The sequence below is a fragment of the Lissotriton helveticus genome, chromosome 10, assembly GCF_964261635.1.
Source record: "Lissotriton helveticus chromosome 10, aLisHel1.1, whole genome shotgun sequence".
NCBI classification, from domain to species: Eukaryota; Metazoa; Chordata; class Amphibia; order Caudata; family Salamandridae; genus Lissotriton; species Lissotriton helveticus.
In genome coordinates this window covers 1,106,129,604-1,106,151,471 of record NC_136071.1, presented here as the reverse complement: position 1 = coordinate 1,106,151,471, position 21,868 = coordinate 1,106,129,604, and the positions used below count along the sequence as shown (strand labels likewise).

At 47.8% G+C, this 21,868-nt stretch overlaps 1 protein-coding gene across 2 annotated transcripts in view; it reads left to right on the top strand.

Moving 5' to 3' along the window:
* DNAJC13 (DnaJ heat shock protein family (Hsp40) member C13) overlaps nucleotides 1-21,868 on the top strand; it is a 1,517,524-nt gene that overhangs the window by 1,428,775 nt on the left and 66,881 nt on the right. For both annotated transcript variants that reach the window (XM_078663869.1, XM_078663868.1), the window contains one exon: nucleotides 14,601-14,700. In XM_078663869.1, the coding sequence (XP_078519995.1) occupies nucleotides 14,601-14,700 (100 nt within the window). The remainder of the gene's footprint in view (nucleotides 1-14,600; nucleotides 14,701-21,868) is intronic.

Below are 21,868 nucleotides of genomic sequence, written 5' to 3'. Positions count from 1 at the left end.
AAAACTCCAAGTAGGGCCCTGGCCACAACAGGAGCTGTAGTGGTCCTAAGGGGAATAGCTTCTGGATACCTGGTGGCATGATCCACTACCACCAGTATAAATCTGTGCCCAGATGCTGTTGGGGGGTCAATTGGTCCAACAATATCTATCCCCACTCTCTCAAAGGGCACCCCCACCACAGGTAGTGGTATAAGTGGGGCCTTTGTGGTGCCACCTGATTTGCCACTGGCTTGGCAGGTGACACATGAGCGACAAAACTCTTTAGTGTCCTCAGACATATGAGGCCAGTGAAAGTGTGGGGCAAGCCTGTCCCAAGTCTTGTTCTGGCCTAAGTGACCTGCCAGGGGAATTTCATGGGCTAAGGTGAGAAGGAAACCTCTAAGAGACAAGGGGATGACCAGCCTCCTGGTAGCACCAGGCTTGGGGTCTCTTGCCTCAGAGTACAGGAGTCCATCATCCCAATATACCTTATGGGCACCTGTAGCATTCCCTGCAGCCTCAGCAGCAGCCTGCTGTCTGAGGGGTTCAAGGGAGGAACAGTCTAACTGGGCCTGCCTCAAGTCTGCCCTGTAAGGTCCCCCTGTCCCAAGAAACTCAACCTGCTCAGGTTCAAGCTCTTCTAGGACAGTTCCTTCTGGGGTCTTTGGGTCAATCTCCTGGGAGAGCTGATCCTCAACCTGAGGCAGGGGGTAAGGCTCTGTCTTACCCCTACTGCTCTTCCTCTTGGGTGGTGTCTGGTCCATTCTTCCAGGATCCAGCACCTGTTCAGCTGGGCATTTCTTGGCCTGTGACCTGGTCACAGCAAGGACATGTGAGGAGAGACCTAACATTTCTACATGAGTCCTGTACTCCACATCTGACCACATGGAGGATTCCAAATCATTGCCCAAGAGACAATCTACTGGGAGGTCTGAACTAACTACAACCCTTTTGAGGCCAGTTACCCCTCCTCAGGAGAAGTTAGCAACTGCCATACTGTGATTGGTAGTGACGTTGCTAGCATTGGTCACTAGGTAGTCTGAACCTAGCATGATCTGAACAGGGTCCACAAAGGCTGGTGTCACCATAGTGACACTGGCACATGTTCCCTGTAGGCCTGAGCCATTTTCCCATTGATTAAAGGCGTTTGCCTGTGTTTGCCCAGAGTACTAGGACTTACAGCAGGGGTCATATCCATGTCCCCAGTACAAACAAGAACTGCCTGAGTAGGTATTCTGGCTAATTCAGAACCCACCTCAGTTCCCAGGGTTAACCCAACTATAGCCTTGGGAGGTACACTACCACTACTAACTGTACTAACTGTACTAGGGGGTGCAGGTGTCTTAGGGACAGTAGTGGTAGGAGTTTGGCCTTTCTTGGCGCACTCACTAAACCAGTGAGTTTTACTTTGACAGTATTGGCACCATGGTTTCTTAGGACCATCATTCTTCTTCTTTTGGGAATTCTGGGACCCACCCCCCTTAGACTGTTGGGGCCCTGTTGAAGACTTCTGGTCATTTTGCTTATTCTCATTATTACCCTTCTGGTCTGCTTTCTTTTGGCCACCACCCTGGTTCTGGTTCTGCTGCTTGACCCTGGTTCTGACCCATCTGTCTGCCTTCTTTCCCAATTCTTGGGGAGAGGTCAGATCTGAGTCAATCAAGTGCTGATGCAACAACTGGTTCTGACAATTATTTAAGATTTGCTCTCTCGTAATTAGATTATACAATCCTGTGTAATCAGTAACTTTACTTCCCAGTAACCAGCCTTCCAAAGCCTTAGTGGCACAATCAACAAAGTCAGTCCAATCCTGAGCCTGAGTTTTCTGGGTATCCCTGAACATTAACCTGTACTGTTCAGTGGTTAAGCCAACCCATCAATCAGGCCAGTTTTCAGTACTTGGTAATCATTAGCATCCTCATCTCGAACAGTGAGGAGCTTATCTCTACCTTTGCCTTCAAAGGAGAGCCACAATATAGCTGCCCACTGACTCTGGGGTACGTGCTGTACTTTGCAGGCCCTCTCCAGAGCAGTTATCCACTTGTGGATATCATCTCCTGTCTTATAGGAGGGCACTATTTTACTCAGGTTTCTAGTATCAAAACCCCTGTCTTTATCCCTGGGGATATTGCTGCCACCAGTGGGTACTACCCCACTCAACTGTTGCTCTCTGGCAAAGGCAAGCTTCTCTTTGGCAAGGGCAAGTTCTTCCCTTTGAATCCTCAGATTAGCTTCCTTCATCTTTGCCTCATGCTCTCTCCTCTGAGGGGAAGTCATCCTCCTCTGAGCAGATGCATAAGAGGCATGAGAGTGAACAGATCTGTTGGAGTCCCTAGAATGAGATCTATCTCTTCTGACCCCAAAGTTAGGCCTGCTTATGGATAGCACTGGGGGTCCCCTAGTACTATCCCTATGTAGGTCTAAGTTGGCCCTTGTAAGTCTGCTGACTAAAGGTTGCCCATTGTCTGCCTCATCCTCAGATAAGTTTTCCTCTTGCCTCCCATTGACATTCCCTGTCTCTGGTAGGTTAGAGTCTGGATCCTCTGGATCACCTTCTATGGGGGGCATGCTCTCATCTGGATTAGAGGGGCCTGTGTTAGAAGCCCTTCTAGCATCATATGTCTCTAAGAGACCTAACAGAAAAGAGGAGGTAGGGTTAGAACCCTATTACAGTCCCCTGGAGGTAAACAATTGTCTCATCTCCTGGAAACTGAGTGCTGCATATTTGGAAAGGACCTGTGGAGGGTCACTAACCACTAGGGGCGTCTCTGAAGTCTCTCCATGGGTAGACATGCTTTCTAGTGAGGTGCAAGTGATGCACTTACCTACACTATGGGTTTTCCCACTGATCCCTTGCTAAGAGTTGTAGTCCGGGTGTGCTAGGCCCTTTCTACTACAACAGCTGGTTCAGTAGAGCTCATAGTATTTCTAAGCTTGTTATATGTACCTATAGTACCTTATGTGACCTTTCAAATGATATTTCAAGATTATACGTGGTAAAAACAACAGCAAGCTCAAATCCCAACCGCTGCACACCAATGTGAGAAGTTGGCCTGATATATGATGCTCACTAGTTCTAGTGATCACCTTGTATCAGTACAAACAACCCTTATGGTGATTGGTTGTAAGTCAACCTTATAGACCAGCTATCCTAATGGTAGCATGGACAAAGCAGTCTTAGGCTAAACTCTTTTGGCATGTGAAGCCAGCTGTTTTACCACAATATAACCCCTTGAATACCAGATGAAAGGACACCACACCGGTTGTTATGAAAATAAACAGTATATTTATTAACAACAACACCTCTGAACTCTTTATGAGGTAAGAGGGCTAAGCACATGACAATCTCTTAGGAAAAATACGATAAGTTGCACGAAATCACAATGGTGCCCTAGGGGCACGACAAACCATATACTAAGTAAGTGGAATGTGAAAGTCAATAGAAGGAATGGAGCTGTCCAGAGGCTGTAGGATCGTTGGGACCACGCTACACTAACACTAGGTAAGTAATAGGAGGCCCACGGAACGCGTGTGCAGAGTGTGAACTTACACGTGAGATGCGTAACAACGTCTATGGACAGTACAGTTCAAGTTAAAGGTGAGTACGGACAATCCTGACTAGGTAGGACTAAAACGACTGTGGAACTGGACACTAGGACAGTTAAACTACCCTTGAGCACCGAAATACTCTTGTTACCTCACCCACGGGCCGAGGGTGCATAGGGTTCAAAGTGCGTCGGGTTCTCGCGTTGAAGTCAATGGAGCCTGAAAGAAAAGATGCTGCAGGTGACCAGGAGGAAGATGTCCGGTGCAATCCAAGGGTGGATTGTTGACGAAGGAGACCTGAAAGCAGAGGGGACAATGTTCACAGTCACTAGCCAGTGACTGGAGTGGAACCAGGAAGGAACCAGATGTCGTCGTCGCGATCAGGTGAAGTGTGGACGCTTGACTCTGCAGCCACGTGGACCAGGAGGTGTCTTCGGCGACCAGGATAGAGGCACGAGCTGTCCCACGCAGGCTCTCGCTGTCGGCGGTGTTGGATCCGGAATCGGCGTCAACAGGCCTTGGCAAAGGCAACCCACGCGGTGAGTGAAGAAAGCGTCTGGTGCGGACTAGGAGAGTCGAAGTCCAGAGTTTCTTCTTGTAAAGTTGTTCAGGATAATCTGATTTGGAATGGGACCAGCTCCTACCTTTATCCTGCTAAAGGTGGCTGCACTACTGACTAGGTCCTTCCCCTGGCTGGGACCAGGAAGGGGGTGGCTACACCCCCAATCCTTTGTCCGGCTTCCCGCCAGAGCTGGGGCAGGGATGCCCCAGCAACTGGTTGGAACCGGTGTATGCACAGGACACCTTGTGTGCCCCGGGCATGTCTCATTCCTTTCAAGCCTACTCTATCCAATACACAAAATCCTGTCTGGGGTGGTGCTAGCACCTCCCAAGGCAGGAAACCCTTTGTCCAAGCCGCCCTCGCTGGAAGGACTCCCAGCAGCAGGAGGTCAGACTTGTGTCTGTGGTGGCAGCATCCATTTTGTGATGCCAAGGCTCGAGTTAACTTTAACCGGGGTTCTCAGTTACATACATGTCGTGTCCCTCTAGAAGGGTGGAATGCTACCCCCGTCGCCAGAATTGGCGAGGGGGTAGTATTCCAAATCGTATGACACCTTACTCGACATGTTTTGATAATGTTATACCAGAGTTAGCATTTAACCGCGAGGATTATAATGCACTTAAGAGTATATGGTATAGCGTTATCATGGAACAGCTATAAGTGCTTGGTTCCGCAAGCTGTAAACGGGCTCAGCTCATGCAAGAGCACCATCTCACATAATTCCAAGCACTCTGCCTTCAGGATTGATAGGGCCTTCCATAGGAGTGACTGATAGGAATATATGTGTCCATTTTAGGTTTAGATATAGGTAACTATATCTAAAGCAAAGGGTGATTACACCACCTTGCCCCAGCTGTCGTGCAGCCAGTTGTGTCTGTTTTAGGTGGCCAGCCAGGGGTGGCATAATACATGCTTCAGCCCCTGGTAGGCCCTGGGTACACCTATGCCCTGGGTACCTATGGTACACTGTACAGGGACTGATAAGGTGGCCCAGTACCAATTGGTAAATGCACCTAAGGTACATGGTTGTCAATTTAGAGAGAGAACAGCTAGGCTGTGGGTCTGATTAGCAGGCCCACAGCCAGGGAAAGTCGTAAACCAGTGAAGCAAAAAGCAAAAATCTGGGGTGAGCATAGGATTGCAGACCCCACTCTCCTACAATCCCCTTTCGGGGCCCTAGTTTCAATGGTACCAGTGTTGGTTTTTAACATGGCTCGGCGCTTCTGGCGTGGAAAAGCTGTGTCTAAGAACTGACGTCAGCACGAGGAGGCGGCGTCTAAGTACTCCGACGACGTCATCACGACGCCGACGACGGACGCGGAGCCGCAGACGACGCCTACCGACGCTCAAGGGTACTGCTACGCAAAAAATTCCGGATCCAGTCTGATGCCTGGGGATATTCTAAGGTAAGGAATCTATCACTAACTAATGTCTCTTACAGATATATCATTACACAAGTAGTAACTTGTGCGTTAAGTCAGGACTGGGCAGATGAGCTATGGGAGGCCAGTGGTCTAGACACTTCACCTGACACTGGTTTTCTCTATCCTCCTTCCGTGGCTACGGAGGAGGGAGATACTTATGCTGTGGTGCTGCGCAAGGCGGCCGAAGCCTTGGGCCTTGAGCTCCCTGCAGCGGCCGTGAGGACTAACCTCCGCACCGAGGTGCTACCAATGCCAGTAAGCTCTTTGGAGCCTCTGCTGCAGTTTAATGAGGCCCTCACTGACGTTATGATGGGCACTTGGTCCAAGCCCAGCACAGTCCCTCCTGTGGATCGGAATGTGGCCCGGCGCCACCGCCCAGCTCTGGGCGACCCCTGCTTTCTGTCCACCCACCCCTGAGAGTCTGGTTATCCAGGCCTCCACATCCCAAACACTCTTCCGGACCGGGAATCCAAAAGGCTGGAACAGTTTGTCAAGAAACTCAGTCTAGGATTGCGGTCCATTAATACAGCGTGCCCTTTGGACCGTTACACCCACTCTCTGCGGGATACAGTGGCGGATGTGCTGCCCCAGTGTCCGGAGCAGGCCAGGACGCGGCTCACCCAGGCTCTCTCCGAGGGGCGGGATGCAGCACGGTACTCTATTCGATGTGGACTTGACACCACGGACTCGCTGGGCAGAGCGATTGCAACCACGGTGGCGATTCGTCGTCATGCCTGGCTGAGGGCCACGAACTTTTATGGGGATGTCCAGAGCACTCTCATGGACATGCCTTTTGATGGCCGTCGCCTCTTTGGCGACAAAGCAGATAGCGTGCTGGAGCGCTTTAAGGACTCCAGGGCTACGGCCAAGTCCTTGGGCCTGTCGGCCCAGCACCAACAAACTTCTGCTTTTCGCTCCTTTCGTGGCCACGGAAGCGACCCCCCCGCACGTTCGTCCAGCCACAGGCCGCAGACCCAACCTCAACGCGGTCGCGGATGTACATTCCACCGTGGCGGAGCAGGGGGACAGAAAGCCAGTCAGTCCACATCCGCTCCCACAGCATCTGCCTCAAAGCCTTCCTAGTGCGAGCTTTCAGGCCCATTCCACGCCAGTGGGAGGCAGAGTTCGCCATCACCTGCTCCACTGGCGTACCATCACTTCGGACAGGTGGGTGCTGCAAATCGTCCGAAGGGGCAACTCCCTCCTCTTGGAGGCGACCCCTCCAGCCATGCCACCGCAGTACCACTGCATGTTGGGGGATCACTTGCAACTTCTGCAGGAGGAAGCTACGGCCCTCTTGGCCAGGGGGGCCATCGAGCACGTTCCTGGCCCAGAAGTAGGACGGAGTTGTTACTCACACTACTTTCTGGTTCCCAAGAAGGGCAAAGGGGCATGCGCCCTATCTTGGACCTCAGGAGCTGGACCTCAGGAACGTCAACGTCTTCCTCCGGAAGGAGAAGTTCAGGATGCTGAAGTTAGCTCAGGCTTTGGCTGCCCTAGACCCTGGATACTAGATGGTAGTGTTGGACTTGCAGGAAGCTTATTTCCATATTCTCGTCCTGCCGGCCCATCGGCGTTACCTGCGGTTCACGGTAGGCCAAGAGCACTTTCAGTTTACCGTGCTCCCCTTCGGCCTCACCAGTGCCCCTCGGGTGTTCACGAAAGTGATGGCGGTGGTCGCAGCTCATCTGCACAGGTTAGGGGTTCCAGTCTTTCCCTACCTCGACGACTGATTGTTGAAGGCGGGCTATCCCCAAACAGTCGTCTTCAGCCTCCAGACTACGGCCGACCTCCTGCATTTGCTGTGGTTCTCCCATCAACTTGCCGAAGTCACATCTGAGTCCCTCCCAGAAGCTCCTCTTTATCAAAGTGGTTCTGGACTCTGCGCAGTTTCAGGTTTATCCTCCCGAGCAGCGGGTTCGGGATATTTAGTCTCTGATTCCGATCTTTCAGCCTTTATCCAGAGTTCCGGTCAGGATGTCCCTACGGCTGCTGGGTCTGATGGCCTCCTGCATCCTGCTGGTACATCACGCCAGGTGGCGGATGCTGGCTCTGCAGTGGGACCTGAAGACCCCGGGGTGGGGTCGCGGACCCTTTGTCAGGAGGCTTTGCGCCTCTGGACATGGCTGGAACATCAAGGCATCACCCTGGTGGTTCAACACCTGGCAGGTTCTCTGAACACCAGGGCCGACAAACTCAGCCGTCGGTGCATGATGGATCACGAGTGGCGTCTGAACTCGGACGTGCGCAAGGTCTCTTTCAGCAGTGGGGAATGCCTTGGTTAGATCTATTCGCCACCCAAGAGAACATGCAATGTCATCAGTTCTGCTCGTTGGAATTTCCAAGCCGGCACTCGCTCGGAGACGCTTTTCGTCACGAGTGGAGGTCGGTTATACGCCTTTCTGCCTATACCACCTCTGCCCAGAGTGCTGAAGAAGATCAGGTGCGACCAGGCCCAAGTCATCCTTGTGGCTCCAGATTGGGCACAAAGATACTGGTATCCCGAGCTACTCAGTCTGTCAATCGATCCCCTGATTCGACTGCCCCTTCTGGAGGATCTTCGGTCGCAGCAACAGGGGACGGTCCTCCACCCGAACTGTCCAGCCTCCACCTACATGCGTGGAGATTGAGCGGCGACAGTTGCTGCCGTTTGACTTGCCTCCTCAAGTCTGTGATGTCATTCTGGCAGCCAGGCGTCCATCCACAAACTTTTTGTTGGCTACGTGGGTGCTAAGAAGAGATGGGCGGTACACAAACGGACCATCTCTCGTGGGTTATTTTGTACATCAAGTTCTGTTATTCCTTGGCTAAAAAGGATCCTCCTGAGGGGCTGCGCGCCCATTCCACTCGGGCGACGGCGGCAACTACTGCCCTGAGACAGGGAGTAACTTTGCAGGACATTTGTCAGGCAGCTACGTGGGCCTCTTACACGTTTGCCAAGCACTACTGCCTGGACAGCCAAGTCCGGAGAGACGGCTTCTGTGGCCGTTCGGTTCCCCAGGACTTCCTGGTGTGATCTTGGTTCGCAGACCCACCACCGGGGTTGGTATTGCTGAGGTATCTAACTAACGTGTTTCTTTCAGTTGCACAAGTTACTTACCTTCGGTAACGATATATCTGTAAGAAACATTCGTTAGATTCCTTACCCCCCCACCCATCCTACCCATTCTGCGAACCGATATCTAGGGTTAAGGAATTTCCCTGTTAGGGACCTAGTTGTATGGCACCAGTGTCGGTTTCTTGCATGGCTCTGCGTTTCTGGTGTGGAAAGCTATGTACAGAACTGACGTCCGCGCGCAAGGGCAGCGTCTAAGTACTCCAGCGACGTCATCCCGGCGATCACGACGACGGACGCGGAGTCGCAGACGATGCCTACCGACCCGCAGGGGTACTGCTGACGAAAACTTTCCGGATCCAGTCTCATGCCTGGGAGATATTCTAAGGTAAGGAATCTAACTAACTAATTTTTCTTACAGATATATGGTCATCGAAGGTAAGTAACTTGTGCTTTAAGAACTTTCCGATCTAATGGAACGTAAATGCTATCAGCAATATACACAGCCTGATACAATGTGTGCATCTGTTGCATAACTAGGGTGGGACGTTATATGTACCTTTTTATACATGTCTGTATGCTGTTGTGCTTATATATCATCCCAGAGTACACTCTTTTCTTTCTTATTTATTTTTTTATTTTTGCTTTAAGCATTTTTTTTATTGATGACACAAGCAACAGACTGTAATTAAAAAAAAAAAAAGGAATATACAAACAAGAATACATTTGATCAGTAAATACTGCATCGTGAACATCTAGGTAATTAGTGCAGAGAGTAATACATAATAAAAAAGAAAAAGCTTAAAGTAACCAAAGCAAATTCATATGTCGGCTAAAAGACAAAGAAATAGGCATATGCAAGCCCACAATCAGATCAGTTCATATCAGAGCAGGAAAAAAAGACATCCCCCAGATTCTGTCTATTTTCTTGAGTGCTTTATCGCCCCTTTTCCTAGCTAAAGATAATTCCATATCATGTATTTCTTTCACCAGAAACCACCATTCGTTCACATGAGGTGGTTGGTCCGATATCCATGCTCTCGCAATAACCAGTCTTGCACATGATAACAAAATAAAAACAAGATCTCGAAATGGAGAATTTGTAGGTTGCATACCAAGAAGAATCATTTCGGGTAGTAATGGTGTGTTAATTAATAGTTTCTGTTTCAAAATGTTTTCTAAACTATCCCAAAATGAAAACAAAGCCGGGCATGAAACAATCATATGTTCTAGATCGGCAGCCTGTAATTGGCACTTTGGGCATTTCGCGCGATCATTCAGAACGTTGTTGTGAGACCACTTACAGATTTGTTGCGGGGTGTAATAAAGCTGGCATACGGTCTTATAGGCTTGGAGTTTTAAACTGGATGAGTGAACTAAAGTATCAATATTGTTTAAAAATGAAAAAATTATGTTCGAGGAGATACCAGTCGTGAATTTTAAGGTCCATTTCTGAGCCAATTTAGGACAGTCATCTATCTTATATTGACTGAAGCATTTATACCCTAGGCTAATCGTAGCTTTATTCTCCCCCCCTCCTCCATACATACAAATCCAAAAATCTGAATCTGAAATCTCTTTACGCTTTAGTTTCCCAATAAGAAAGTCTAGGATTTGTATGTATTTAAAGTACGCATACGCCGGTAGTTTATATAGTAGCCTAAGTGTTTAAAACTCTAACAAGCCTGACAAGCCGTATAAATCGCCCAGTTTCATTATGCCTAAATTGGCCCAAATCTTGCACCTCAAATCACTAAAAATACCCGGTAAACCCGGATTGTTCCAAAGAGTTAAATTAGGGTGAAAGATCGACGTTTTATTCAGCACCAGTATTATATTCCATATATATATTATGTCTTTGGCGGTCTTAAACCTGACTCTTTTAAAGTAGTTTGGGTCATTAGTTCTAGCAAGGAATTGTAAGGAGTCGGTTCCAAGCATAAATTGGTGAAAATAATAAGCGTTGCTGGAATTAAAAAGACTCTGTAGACGCCTCATAAAGGATGCTAGAAAGTAAGTTCTAAAATCTGGGAAATTAAGACCGCCCTTACTGAACGGTAACTTTAAAGTAGTGAGTGACCTACGATTTTTTTTGAAACCCCATATAAAACTGCCTAGTATGCCATCAAGTTTTCTGAAAAATAATTTGGTAATGTTCAAAGGGGATACACCTAAATAAATACAAACATTTTGGCAGAATATTCATTTTAATGAGGTTTATTCGCCCAATGAGGTTTAGGGGAACCTTATTTGGAAAAGGGGGGTGGTGATGGACAGAGCTTCTGAATGATGCAGAATACTCTTATCAAGTCAAGAGATCATGGTTTTAATCCATCACCGTTTTTTAGCTCACTGCACCATCCCAGCTCAGAACCTGGCTATATGCAAATTAGTCTGTTCCTGTCCCAGTGCATGATGGTAACAGGGCAAACCAAACTACCAAGCCAATTCTTATACTGGGAAGGAAACAAGCTTCCGTGGACCGGTTTCTGGCATCACAGCCTTCTTCGGCCCGGCTTGCTTGAATCCTGATGGTGCAATGAGCAAGGGACTCACGTCTGACGGTGATGGATTAAAACCATGATCTCTTGACTTGGTAAGAGTATTCTGCATCATTCAGAAACTCTGTCCATCACCACCCCCCTTTTCCAAAATCGGTTTTATCCACACTATGTGTGGGAGGGTATACTCAGACGTGAGTCCCTTGCTCATTGCACCATCAGGATTCAAGCAAGCCGGGCCGAAGAAGGCTGTGATGCCAGAAACCGGTCCCCGGAAGCTTGTTTCCTTCCCAGTATAAGAATTGGCTTGGTAGTTTGGTTTGCCCTGTTCCCATCATGCCCTGGGACAGGAACAGACTAATTTGCATATAGCCAGGTTCTGAGCTGGGATGGTGCAGTGAGCTAAAAAACGGTGATGGATTAAAACCATGATCTCTTGACTTGGTAAGAGTATTCTGCATCATTCAGAAACTCTGTCCATCACCACCCCCCTTTTCCAAAATTAGGGGAACCTTATGCCATTTTATAAGAAGAACATTAGTGTCATTTAGTAGAGCATCATAATTCAGTGCCATAATACCCCTAATGTTGGATGTAATTTTAACACCTAAATAGGTAGCAGTGTGGCAAATGCCAGCAACTGGGATCCGTGGTTTATGATTAACTATGATTTGTGTCTGTCTTAGGTTTAATTTGTAGCCCAAGACTGCACCAAAAGCGTCAGCTTCTTTAATGATTCCGACCATGGCTTCTGTGACATCCGTTGTATATATCGCCAGGTCGTCCGCATATGCTGTAATTTTAAGTGAGTTGGTACCAAAGTTAAATGGTTTTATACGTTCCTGTGGTTGTATAGCATTAATAAAGGGCTCCATAGCAAGGGCAAATAAAAGAGGTGATAACGGGCACCCCTGACGAGTCCCTCTTAAAATTGGGAACCTAAAAGACAGCAAATTATCATACCCTATTATAGCATTTGGACAGTCATAGAGTGCTTGTATTCTCATTAGGAATTGTTTTTTAAAACCAATTTCCTTAAGAGTAGCCCAGAGATATTCCCACCCCACTCGGTCAAATGCTTTTTCAGCATCGAGTAGTACCATGCCGAGTGGGGAGGAGTTAGTTGCAGCAACATCGAACGCAGTAATAGCCATATTAACATGCAAAGTTGTGTCTCTGCCTACCACAAAACCGTGTTGATGTTGGCTAACTAACTTGGGCATAAGAGGAGATAATCTTGTAGCAATTAATTTAGCGTATGCTTTGGCATCTGAATTAATCAGAGAGATGGGCCTATAAGATCCACACTCTGAAGGTGCTTTATTCTTTTTTAAGAAAAAATATAATTTTAGCGGTACTCCAAGAAATCGGAGCCCTACCAGTTACCCCTATATGATTAATAACTGAGCAAAGTAGAGGGAGCAGCTCCTCACTACAACTTTTATATATTTCAATCGGGAGTGTATCGTCCCCAGCCGCTTTCCCGGAGGAAAGGGAAAAGATGGCTAATTTTAATTCCGCAAGGCTAAAATCTTTTTCCAATTCTTCCAACGCTTCTGCATCTGCTTCTAATAACCAATTATTTATAATGTACCTTTGCACAGATTCAATCGGAGGAAGATTCTCGGGAGTATAAAGTTTAGTATAGTATTTAACAAATTGTTGTAAAATCTGCTCGGGTAGAGTATGATTAATTCCATCGGCCCCTATTATGCTCTTAATTAAAGAGGAAGCTCTATCCTCTGCAACCTTGTAAGCGAGAATTTTGCCGATTCTGTCACCGCTCTCATATTGTGATAGTTTGTACTTGTGCAGCTTGGTACTAACTCTATCCCTAAGAAATGTTTTGGTCTCACAGCGTAAAGTAATTAATTTGAGTTCCAGCCTTGCTTTATTTAAATTAGTAGTTAGCCCTGCACCCTCCTGCCTAGTACACTCTTTTCTGATATATATGCTGTAACTATGCTTTTTTATTTGTTAATGCAAAAATCAATAGACAAATCAAACAAAAAAAACAGTGTGTCTAGACACTTCATTTGTAATGACCACTCCTTCCTTTGTTTGCCCCCTTGGAGGTAGTTGAGTAAACTCAAGGTGTCGGCACCAACTGCTGTCCTTCTCTTTTGCAGCTACTCCAAACCTACTCTGAAAATGTTATGCAAAGGTGCCATAATATGCCTGCTGAGAGATGAGTTTGAAAAGCATTGCACATATGCTAGTAAGGGATTATGTAGTTAATTTTGTTGGGGTAATCTCCCCACAGTCTGCAGAAGGTCACCACTTGTTCTTCCTCAGTATCACCAAAACAATTTACTCACAGAAGCCTATTGATAAAGGAAGTTTGTAAGCTTTGTTCCAAGCAAGAAGAACTCTCATAATTCCTAAGCAAGCTCTAGACCTGTTAATCCTCATCTTATTCTACAGCAGTTTAGAATCAGTACTGGATGGATTATTTACAAGCGCAAAATGCTTATATTCACTTTCCAATTATAGCCTTTTTTTTTAGAAGGATTGTAATATGAGTGACAAAATTATGGAGATAAGAGAAGAATGTTCTGTTTGACACCCTACCTTGCACTTAGGATTTTTATTAGGGTAATGACATTGGTGGGAGCCTTTTTACAAAGAATAGGATAGGATTGCTTATCTACTCATATCTTAATTACTGGTTGATAAAAGCCAGCACACAAGCGCAAGTTCTCAACCACTTACAGAGCACCATCATCCTTTTGCACAAATTGAGTTTCCCATGAACAAGGGCCATTTGATGTTCTTGCCACTAATTAACCCCTTCGGGGCTGATGACGAGCTGAGCTTGTCATGAGCGTAACCTGCGCTACGCTGATGACGAGCTCAGCTCGTCACGTAACGCGGTATTTTTAAAAACGCAGCGGGAAAACCGCTAGCGCGCATGCGGTTAAGAAAGGTTCATTAAAGCAGTACTGGGCAAGAGTAAAACACTGTGCGTGTGATCACCACTGCAATACTCATTTGCCAATACCATTCAGGTTCTTAGTTAGCAAGTGATTGTAGTAAATTGTTTTGTGTTTTGGCCAACTTAGTCAAGATGTCAGGATGTCAGTAAGTAAACTTGCTTTCTATTCTGATTGATGGAATTACCTACTAGCAGCTGATTAAAATTGGACAGCAGCAAAATGATTTGCCAAAAGTTTGGCATCAGTGCATTGTTGTTTTCTTGTCATTACCATCTCGATTATAATCATATACTAAAAGTGACGTGAGAATTAATTTACCCCACTAGTAGTTACTAGCATCAAATTGTACTCGGTGTGTATCAATTTAAAGTAAATGCTATGAATACAAAGGTCTGCCTATTTGATGGACGGTCCCCCATAGTTTTCGGTGTTGTTGAGGTTACAAGAACTTGGTAAGGAATCTTCCACTTTCTGCTGTAGTTTGTTGTGTTTATCCTAATGCTGTAAAAGAATGCAGAGTTGCAAACCGAGGCACCACTGCCAAATACGTGTGCTCAAATGATGTCACTCAAAGTGGTTTTGTGTTTCTTTCCCTAGGTGAATGAAATCCTGGCTCGGTCATCTATCTGGAGTGCCTTCAAAGATCAGAAACATGACTTGTTCATTTCTGACACACAAACAGCTGGATACCTCACTGGTAAGAGATTCCGTCCTGGAAAGTATAACGATGCTGATCATATTTAAAGTAATCTTATCAGTTGCTTATGCTGGTTCAGTTGTCTTTACAGTTTTTTGCAGCAAATCTCCACACGCCATGCATCGAGCAATGCTTCATTATGTCATATAGCTCTAATATAAACCTATTGACTATGCAGCAGATAGTAGTCGCACCCATCTCAGATGATAGCTTCATTTAGAATGAAAGCAAGTTCACAATGTTGATTTGTTTAACTACTTAATGGCTTTTTGACACAAGAGCACGGCTGATCTAATGATGGTCACCCCTTCTAGCCATCAGTTAATTCTTTCTTGAGTGAGACTGAGAAGAGAGTGATTCTGAAGTTATTTTCTACTTACAGAATTGTGTTTGCTAAGACTTCACTTTTCTCTTATTTAACATATGGACTGTTCTTCTGATAGACCCCTTGCACTACATTATACTTTTATGTAGAGTGCACACTTTTTGTTTAAGAGGGACAGTCATCCCAGATTTTATGAATACTCAGATGTGATGTATTTACATACAATGATTCAAAATGTGAATCATGTATATAGTGGTTATTCCCAAAAACTGACATGGCCACAGCCCTCTTGGACACACTTTGGACTGGACTTCACCACTGCTCATTTTACAGCTGACCTGTATTATAGCTGGAGTTAGAACTCTTCAGTTTCCTTCAACAATACTAGTCTGCTTTAACTTCCTCCTCTAGCAATATATCAAGGTTATGGGTCTCACATGTGACCCTTTGTTTTCTGCAGTGAGCATTTGGAGTGGAAATTGGGTTCATTGATAGCCAAACTCTTGCATTCATCTTGATTCTGGTTCACCACACTTACTCGGGTTAAAAAAAATAAACAAGGGAATCATAATTCATGCTGCATGCATTTTGTTCAAATCCCAGATCGAGACTTCTGAATTGCAACAAGGTCACTTATGGTGTTGCCTTAATTCCAAGTAAATATACAATCACACAAACGCCTAACAAAATGTAGTTTGGATGACAGGTTTGTTCCTGTCTTCAGTCCCTTAGTGATCTTTTCAAATCTTCCATTAAAAAAAAGAAGTGTCCGTAGTTCCAGATTGAGGCATCTTGCCATGAGCTTGGTTAACTCACTACCCTATTTCATTTGCTAACATCAAATAAATGACTGACTAGAAGCCAATGTTCAGTCATTTTGGAGAGAGTGTATGTACTTCAGCTCTGCTTTTATACTGACCATAAGTAGAGCTGTGTGTAAGTGAAAGGAATATCTCTTTCAAATAAATGATAGCCCACATGAACCACAGGTAGCGCCTGTGAGCAGGCAGTAGAGGAATGTGGAAATTTACCTTCTGCAAGTCCAACTCTACTCTCCAGTCTACCGGGTCCAGTGCAGACAGGACTTGGTCAAGCATGAGCATTATGAACTTCTCCTTTTCCAGGAATAAGTTAAAAAGGCGCGTGTCTAGAATAGGACAAAGTCTTCCGTCCTTCTTTGGCACCAGAAAGTAGTGGGAATAACAGCCACAAAATAATTCTGATGCTGAAAACCTCTAAATGGTTCTCTTGGCCAAGAGAGCCTGCACTTCTTGATGGAGCAAAGAGAGATGGTCCTCCGTCAGCCGATCAGAAGTGGGTGGCATGGGTAGCAGGTAGTCAAAAAGGGGAGGGAGTAGCCCCTTTGGACTATTTGAAAGACCTAGCAGTCAGATGTCACTGACCGCCAGTTAGGCAGGTGATGGTGAATCCTACCTCCCACTGGGTGCCCATGATGGTCGGAGGGCAAACTAAAGAGGCTTGGAAGCAGCATCTGCCCGGAGGGTGGTGGACTCACCCAACCGCAGGCCGCCTGTCCTACGTTGTCTATGGGACCCGCGCACTCAGCCATGAAAAGTCCAGGAAGCCTGTTAGCCGTAGTGGCTGGGAGGGAATGGGCGCAACAGGAGGCTCATTTCATGTCCACAAAATGGGCGGGAGGCGATTTGGGGATGGCAAGTAGCGATAGACAATTCCAAGGACCTGGCCGTAGCTCTTCTGTCCTTAAAGCGCTCCAGTGCTGAATCCGCCTTCTCTCCAAAAAGGCGAGAGCCATCAAAGCGAATGTTCATGAGGGAATCCTGGACATCCCCAGAATAGTCTGTTGTTCTCAGCCAGGCTTGGCACCACAAGGCCATTAGTAATGAACTCGCTGTGCCCAGCGAGTCGGTCTTGTCTAGCCCACACCTTATGGTGAACTTAGCTGCATCCCTCCAATCAGCAAAAGCCTGGGTGAGTATGGCTCAGGCATTCTCAGAGTCCATAGGCAGCACATGCTTAACCGATTCCCATATCGTATGGGAATAAAAAGCCCAATAGGCACGCAGTGTTCACCCAGCAAAGTGTGAGGCTGGCTAAAAAGAACATTCTCTTGCCAAAGGTATCCAGCCTCTTGGATTCCCTATCTGGTGCAATGGTAGGGAACACAGCAGGATTAATTCTGGGTGTGGAGGCTTGGACTACTGGGCTATCCAGAGTGGGATGCTGGGTAAGAAAACTGGGGTACCCAGGAGCGGGCGATGACAGCAGGCAACCGTCCTATGCACAGTAGCCTCTGTGCAAGGCTTGGACTAGGCACCAAGTTGGACCTCTGTAAGGGCTTCAATGGAGGGAAGTAGAGGTTTAGAAGGGGTAACTCTTGACTGAAGCACCTCCTTCAAGACGTCTATCTTGACTGCAACTGTGGGCAACTGAAAGTCCAAGACTGCAGCCACATTACGCACTACTATTTCAAAATAATAATCCACATTTGTAAAGCACGAACAATCACCTGTTAGAGTCTCTAGGCGCTGGGGGCCGTCGAGAAGATTAAGCAAGCTATTGCCCAGAGTCACATGGTGCTGGGCTAATCTGCTGCCGGCGCCAGGGATCGAACCGTGATCCCTAGATTCCGGAGTCAGTCGCCCTGGCCGCGGAGCCTCACCAAAAGAGGTTCCCTCCTCCATAGCCATGGTAGAAGGAGAGACCAGGTCAATGTTAGGTGAGGTGTTTATCCCTCTGACCTCCACCAGTTCCTCGTACCAGTTTTCTGGTTCTTCATCTGCGAGCTAGTAACCATAAGGGTCCACAGACCACTCTCATTCTTCTCCCTCTCCAGGCCTTTCAAAACAAATAAGGCACTGGCTCCACTCCAGAAACATTGACACCCATCCAGCTCCATGTCAGAGTCTGGTATAGCGATGGTGCGGCTCCACTAGGGGTCCCAGGTACATTGGCACTGGAGTGGGTGCTGAGTAAGGTCTCTGTCTCATGGCGGCTCTGCTCCGGATCCAGCAAGGGAGTTAAGGGTCTGACTGGAGCCAAGGGTGAACCTGCCAGGCGTGGTTCCAGTAGGGGCCCCTCGTGTGCCTGTTGGGCCAATAGGTGCTCCAAAAAGCCTGGGCTGCTCAAATATGAGGTGGATGGCCTTATAAAACTCTTTCAACTGAGCGGAGGTCTCTCCGGCCCTGGGAAAATCTGGGAAGCGCACCTGGGTTAAGGTTCCGCAGACTCGCAGGGCCTGTAGAGCTGACATTCCTGTATCTCATCAGAAGGCTTTAATGGGTGGGACGCCGTCAAAGATCTCTTTGACTTTTTATAGTTCCTTTGTTTGTATGACTTCCCATACAATTTAGAGTGGGGCGACGACCATTGGGAAGGGCTTCAAGAACGGTCCGGGAACCTACTGCGCTATTGGGACCTCGAGCGTTGCGTAGTCTGGTGGCGAGGAGCTTGAGAGAGCGCGCTCTCTGCGCCTTCTTGTGCATTGCGCAGCAGTCCTAGAAATCTTGGGGTTGTGGTCCTACTTCAAGCACCACAAAAACCCAAGTGTGGGTCTGTCCCTGTTATTTGCCGGTGACTGGCCCCCACATGGTTTGAAACCATCCAGTTTCTTGGGTGACCTATCTCACGCCAGGAGAAAACATTTTGAAACAATTAAAAAATTCTGTCAAAAAGTGACTAAGGGGTAGCTCGGACAAGATCAGTACTATAAGGCGCAGAAAGGAAAGAACTGACATCGCCGCATTCGGGTGACACGTATATAGCTACCGCACACGTCACAGGGTGGCTGACGCTGAGCCAAACCACGCCACGTACCGGCACGCAGGGGTGCTGCTGCAAAAATCTTCTAGATCCAGTCTGACACCTGGGGTATATGGTAAGGAACCTGCGGCTAGATAGTCTCCACCAGATAAGGCAGTTATCGAAGATAAGTCACATGTTCATTAATGCTGCCTGTCTTCTTGTTAGAAATATCCATGCCCTGTTAAGACTCTGCACAGGTGGTAATTCCCACTCATTCAGATGACCTACAGGCACACTTCATGAAGCTTACTGAGTGTGGCTAGGCTGTCGCAAAGCAAGAAATACAGTCAGGCCTGGATACTGATGATTCAGTATCAAGAGGGAATATCCATCTCCCTACATTGTCATGCCTGGTACGAAATTCCAGATTTTCTACAGATGTACAGACTGGCATAATACATCTCCAATTCAATGGATCTCAGCTCTTCGGTGCCAAAGATGCCTTCACTGGAGAAATTTAAAGACATTAAAACCACGGCCAGATCCCTGGATCCCAGAGACTACCTTCAATTTCAACAGTTCAGCAACAGCAGCCGACAAACCCCCTCTACAAGCAATAGAGAGGATGAGGCAAAGGACAACCATGAGCTACACCACACTTAACCACCTTAGGAAAGCAGCCCTAGTTCTGCCTTACCCGAACATGCACAACCCTTTGGAGGATTGATATCCTCCTTTACACAAGTTTGGAGGGCCTTTTCTTCAGACCTTTTGGCCCAACCATTCCAACAAACACTCCACCTTTTCACCCCTGTCCTGATATGCTCCCACCAGACCATCTGCAGATCCTCCAGCAAGAGCTTCAACCCTTACTCTTCATGGGTGCAGTGAAGCTTGTTCCATAGCAGGATCCTAGACCACAACAGGATTCTGGACTGGGTCCTCAAGAAGAAAGAGTTCAGAATGCTGTCCTTAGCTGAAATTCAGCTTGTGCTGAAAGCAGAAGGCTGGATGGTGTCAGTCGACCTGCAGGATGCCTACTTCCTTATCCCTATCCTGCAGTCACATAGGAAGTTTCTTTGCTTCACATTTGTATCTAAACACTACCAGTTTGAGGTTCTTCTGTTTGGCCTCACTGTCACCCCTCAAGTTTTCACAAAGGTGGTAGCGGTGGCTGCAACCGATCTCAGTCAGCAGGGAATCCCGGCATTCCCTTACCTGAATGACTGGCTCATCAAAGCAGGCTGTTCAGAAATGGCGTCTCGCCACTTGCAGACAACAACCAGATTGTTATTGAACTTGGGCTTTTCGATCAAAAAGCCCAAATCTCACCTGGAACCCTCTCAATGCATCCTGTTATTGGGCCAGTACCTGAAACCACATTGTGTTGAGCCTTCCCTGCTACGCAGAAGGTTCAAGAAATTCGGATTTCAATTTTATGTTTCATGGTGGGGCAATCATTCCAGTCCTCCCAGACTTACACCTGCTCAATCTGCTAGCCTCCTGCATTCTGTTAGTCACCCATGCATTCTGGAACATGAGGACTCTTCAGTTGTGCCTCCGACAGAGTGGTTCCAACACAACGGTGAACTCTAAAGCTATATCAAAATCTCCAGTGACGGAGGAGGGGCTTAAGCGAGATCCATGATGGCCGCTTGATCTCTCGGCTCCGCCGATCTTTCCGTCTTCCTCCCGGCCCGCACCTCCTTATGTCGTTGATCCTGTTGCTAAGTGGCATTTTCGGGACCGGGAGGCGATCCTGACTCCAACGGTGTGTCTCTCTGCGCGCCCCATGCGGTGGAAGTGCCGGAGCGCCCTCACTCCCTTTCCGGCTCTGGCTGCAGCTGACCGGGTCTTTGTCTCGAAATGGCCGGCCATGTTTGCACTCTCATCGGATACTGAGGCAGGGCGGAGACGACCTGCGGCACCGACGGCTATGCTGTGTTACCAGCTGCGGAGATTTGCTTGACTTTGTTCATTTTCGAGCTTGGGGACTGTTATGTTTGCAGTGCAACATTGTGTCTCTGCTCCGATCCGTGAAAGGCGCTGACTGATCGTTTATCCTTTCCAACGTTGCGGTGGATGCCATATTGTTGGCTGTGTCCCCAGCTCCTGTGCTTCCTCCGGGCTGCAGCCGGTGAGATGTCTGACCGCTTGTATTGCTGTGGTGCCGTGTTTGGTGTAGGCATGGTTTGTGCTACTCCTGTCCTTTCAGCCAGGCCATGTTCCTCGGGACCCGGATTGGGCGACCGGCAAGGCGGCATTTGCGATGGAGACCAGCATCTGGAACCACAGGGCCTTCGAGACTCCCGTTTGCAGGGACCGGCTACTTCTCTTCCCTCTGCTGCACCTCCGGGGATTGGAGACATCCTACGCGTTTTGGGTACTTTGAGATCTGATTTACGACAAGCTGCCCGAGACTTAGGGGACCGGCTGGACGCTATTTCCCCCTACGTGCCCCCGGTGGATAGAGCTGTTTTTCGACTGCAGGACACGGCGCTACATCCGCTTCCCGATTGCATTGCGGTCCCTGCCCGGGCGATCTCGGGGGCGTTGCGGGTGCGTGCACCCGAGGTTGCCTCAGTGTGGATTGAAAAGTTGGTGGAGTGGTTTGTGGAAGGTGGGTCTGTGTACTGGCCGAAGAATCGTCCTTGGATGTTATGCCTAGCTATTAACTTGTGTTCTACTGGCGATGTGTACGCCCGTCTCCTGACACGGATCCTACTGCTTGGGCCGGCGGGCTTTGGTTGTCCGTTACAATGCATTGCCCCCCCTTCTATCATTATCGCATGCATGACATTGGTATGGACAGACTCTGTTGGACAGTATCCTGTTTGCCTGGGGTTGCTCCGCTTGCCTGTGCTGATCAAGATGGCGACCGTGCAGCTGGACTACGTCGTTGCCTCCGTTCGCAGGGGCCAGGGTTGAGGCCGCTCCCCTATCATTGACTGCTGTGGCGTATACTGCTGGGGCTGCGGGGGATAGACGGTGGAGTTAAATACTGTGGCTTTGTTTCGGATCCGGGGGATGGGCGGCCGAGGATTTCCATGCTGACTGTTTTGAGCTTATGTATATTGCCCTCCTCCGAACTTCTGTGATAAATTTTCTTTCTTTTTTCCC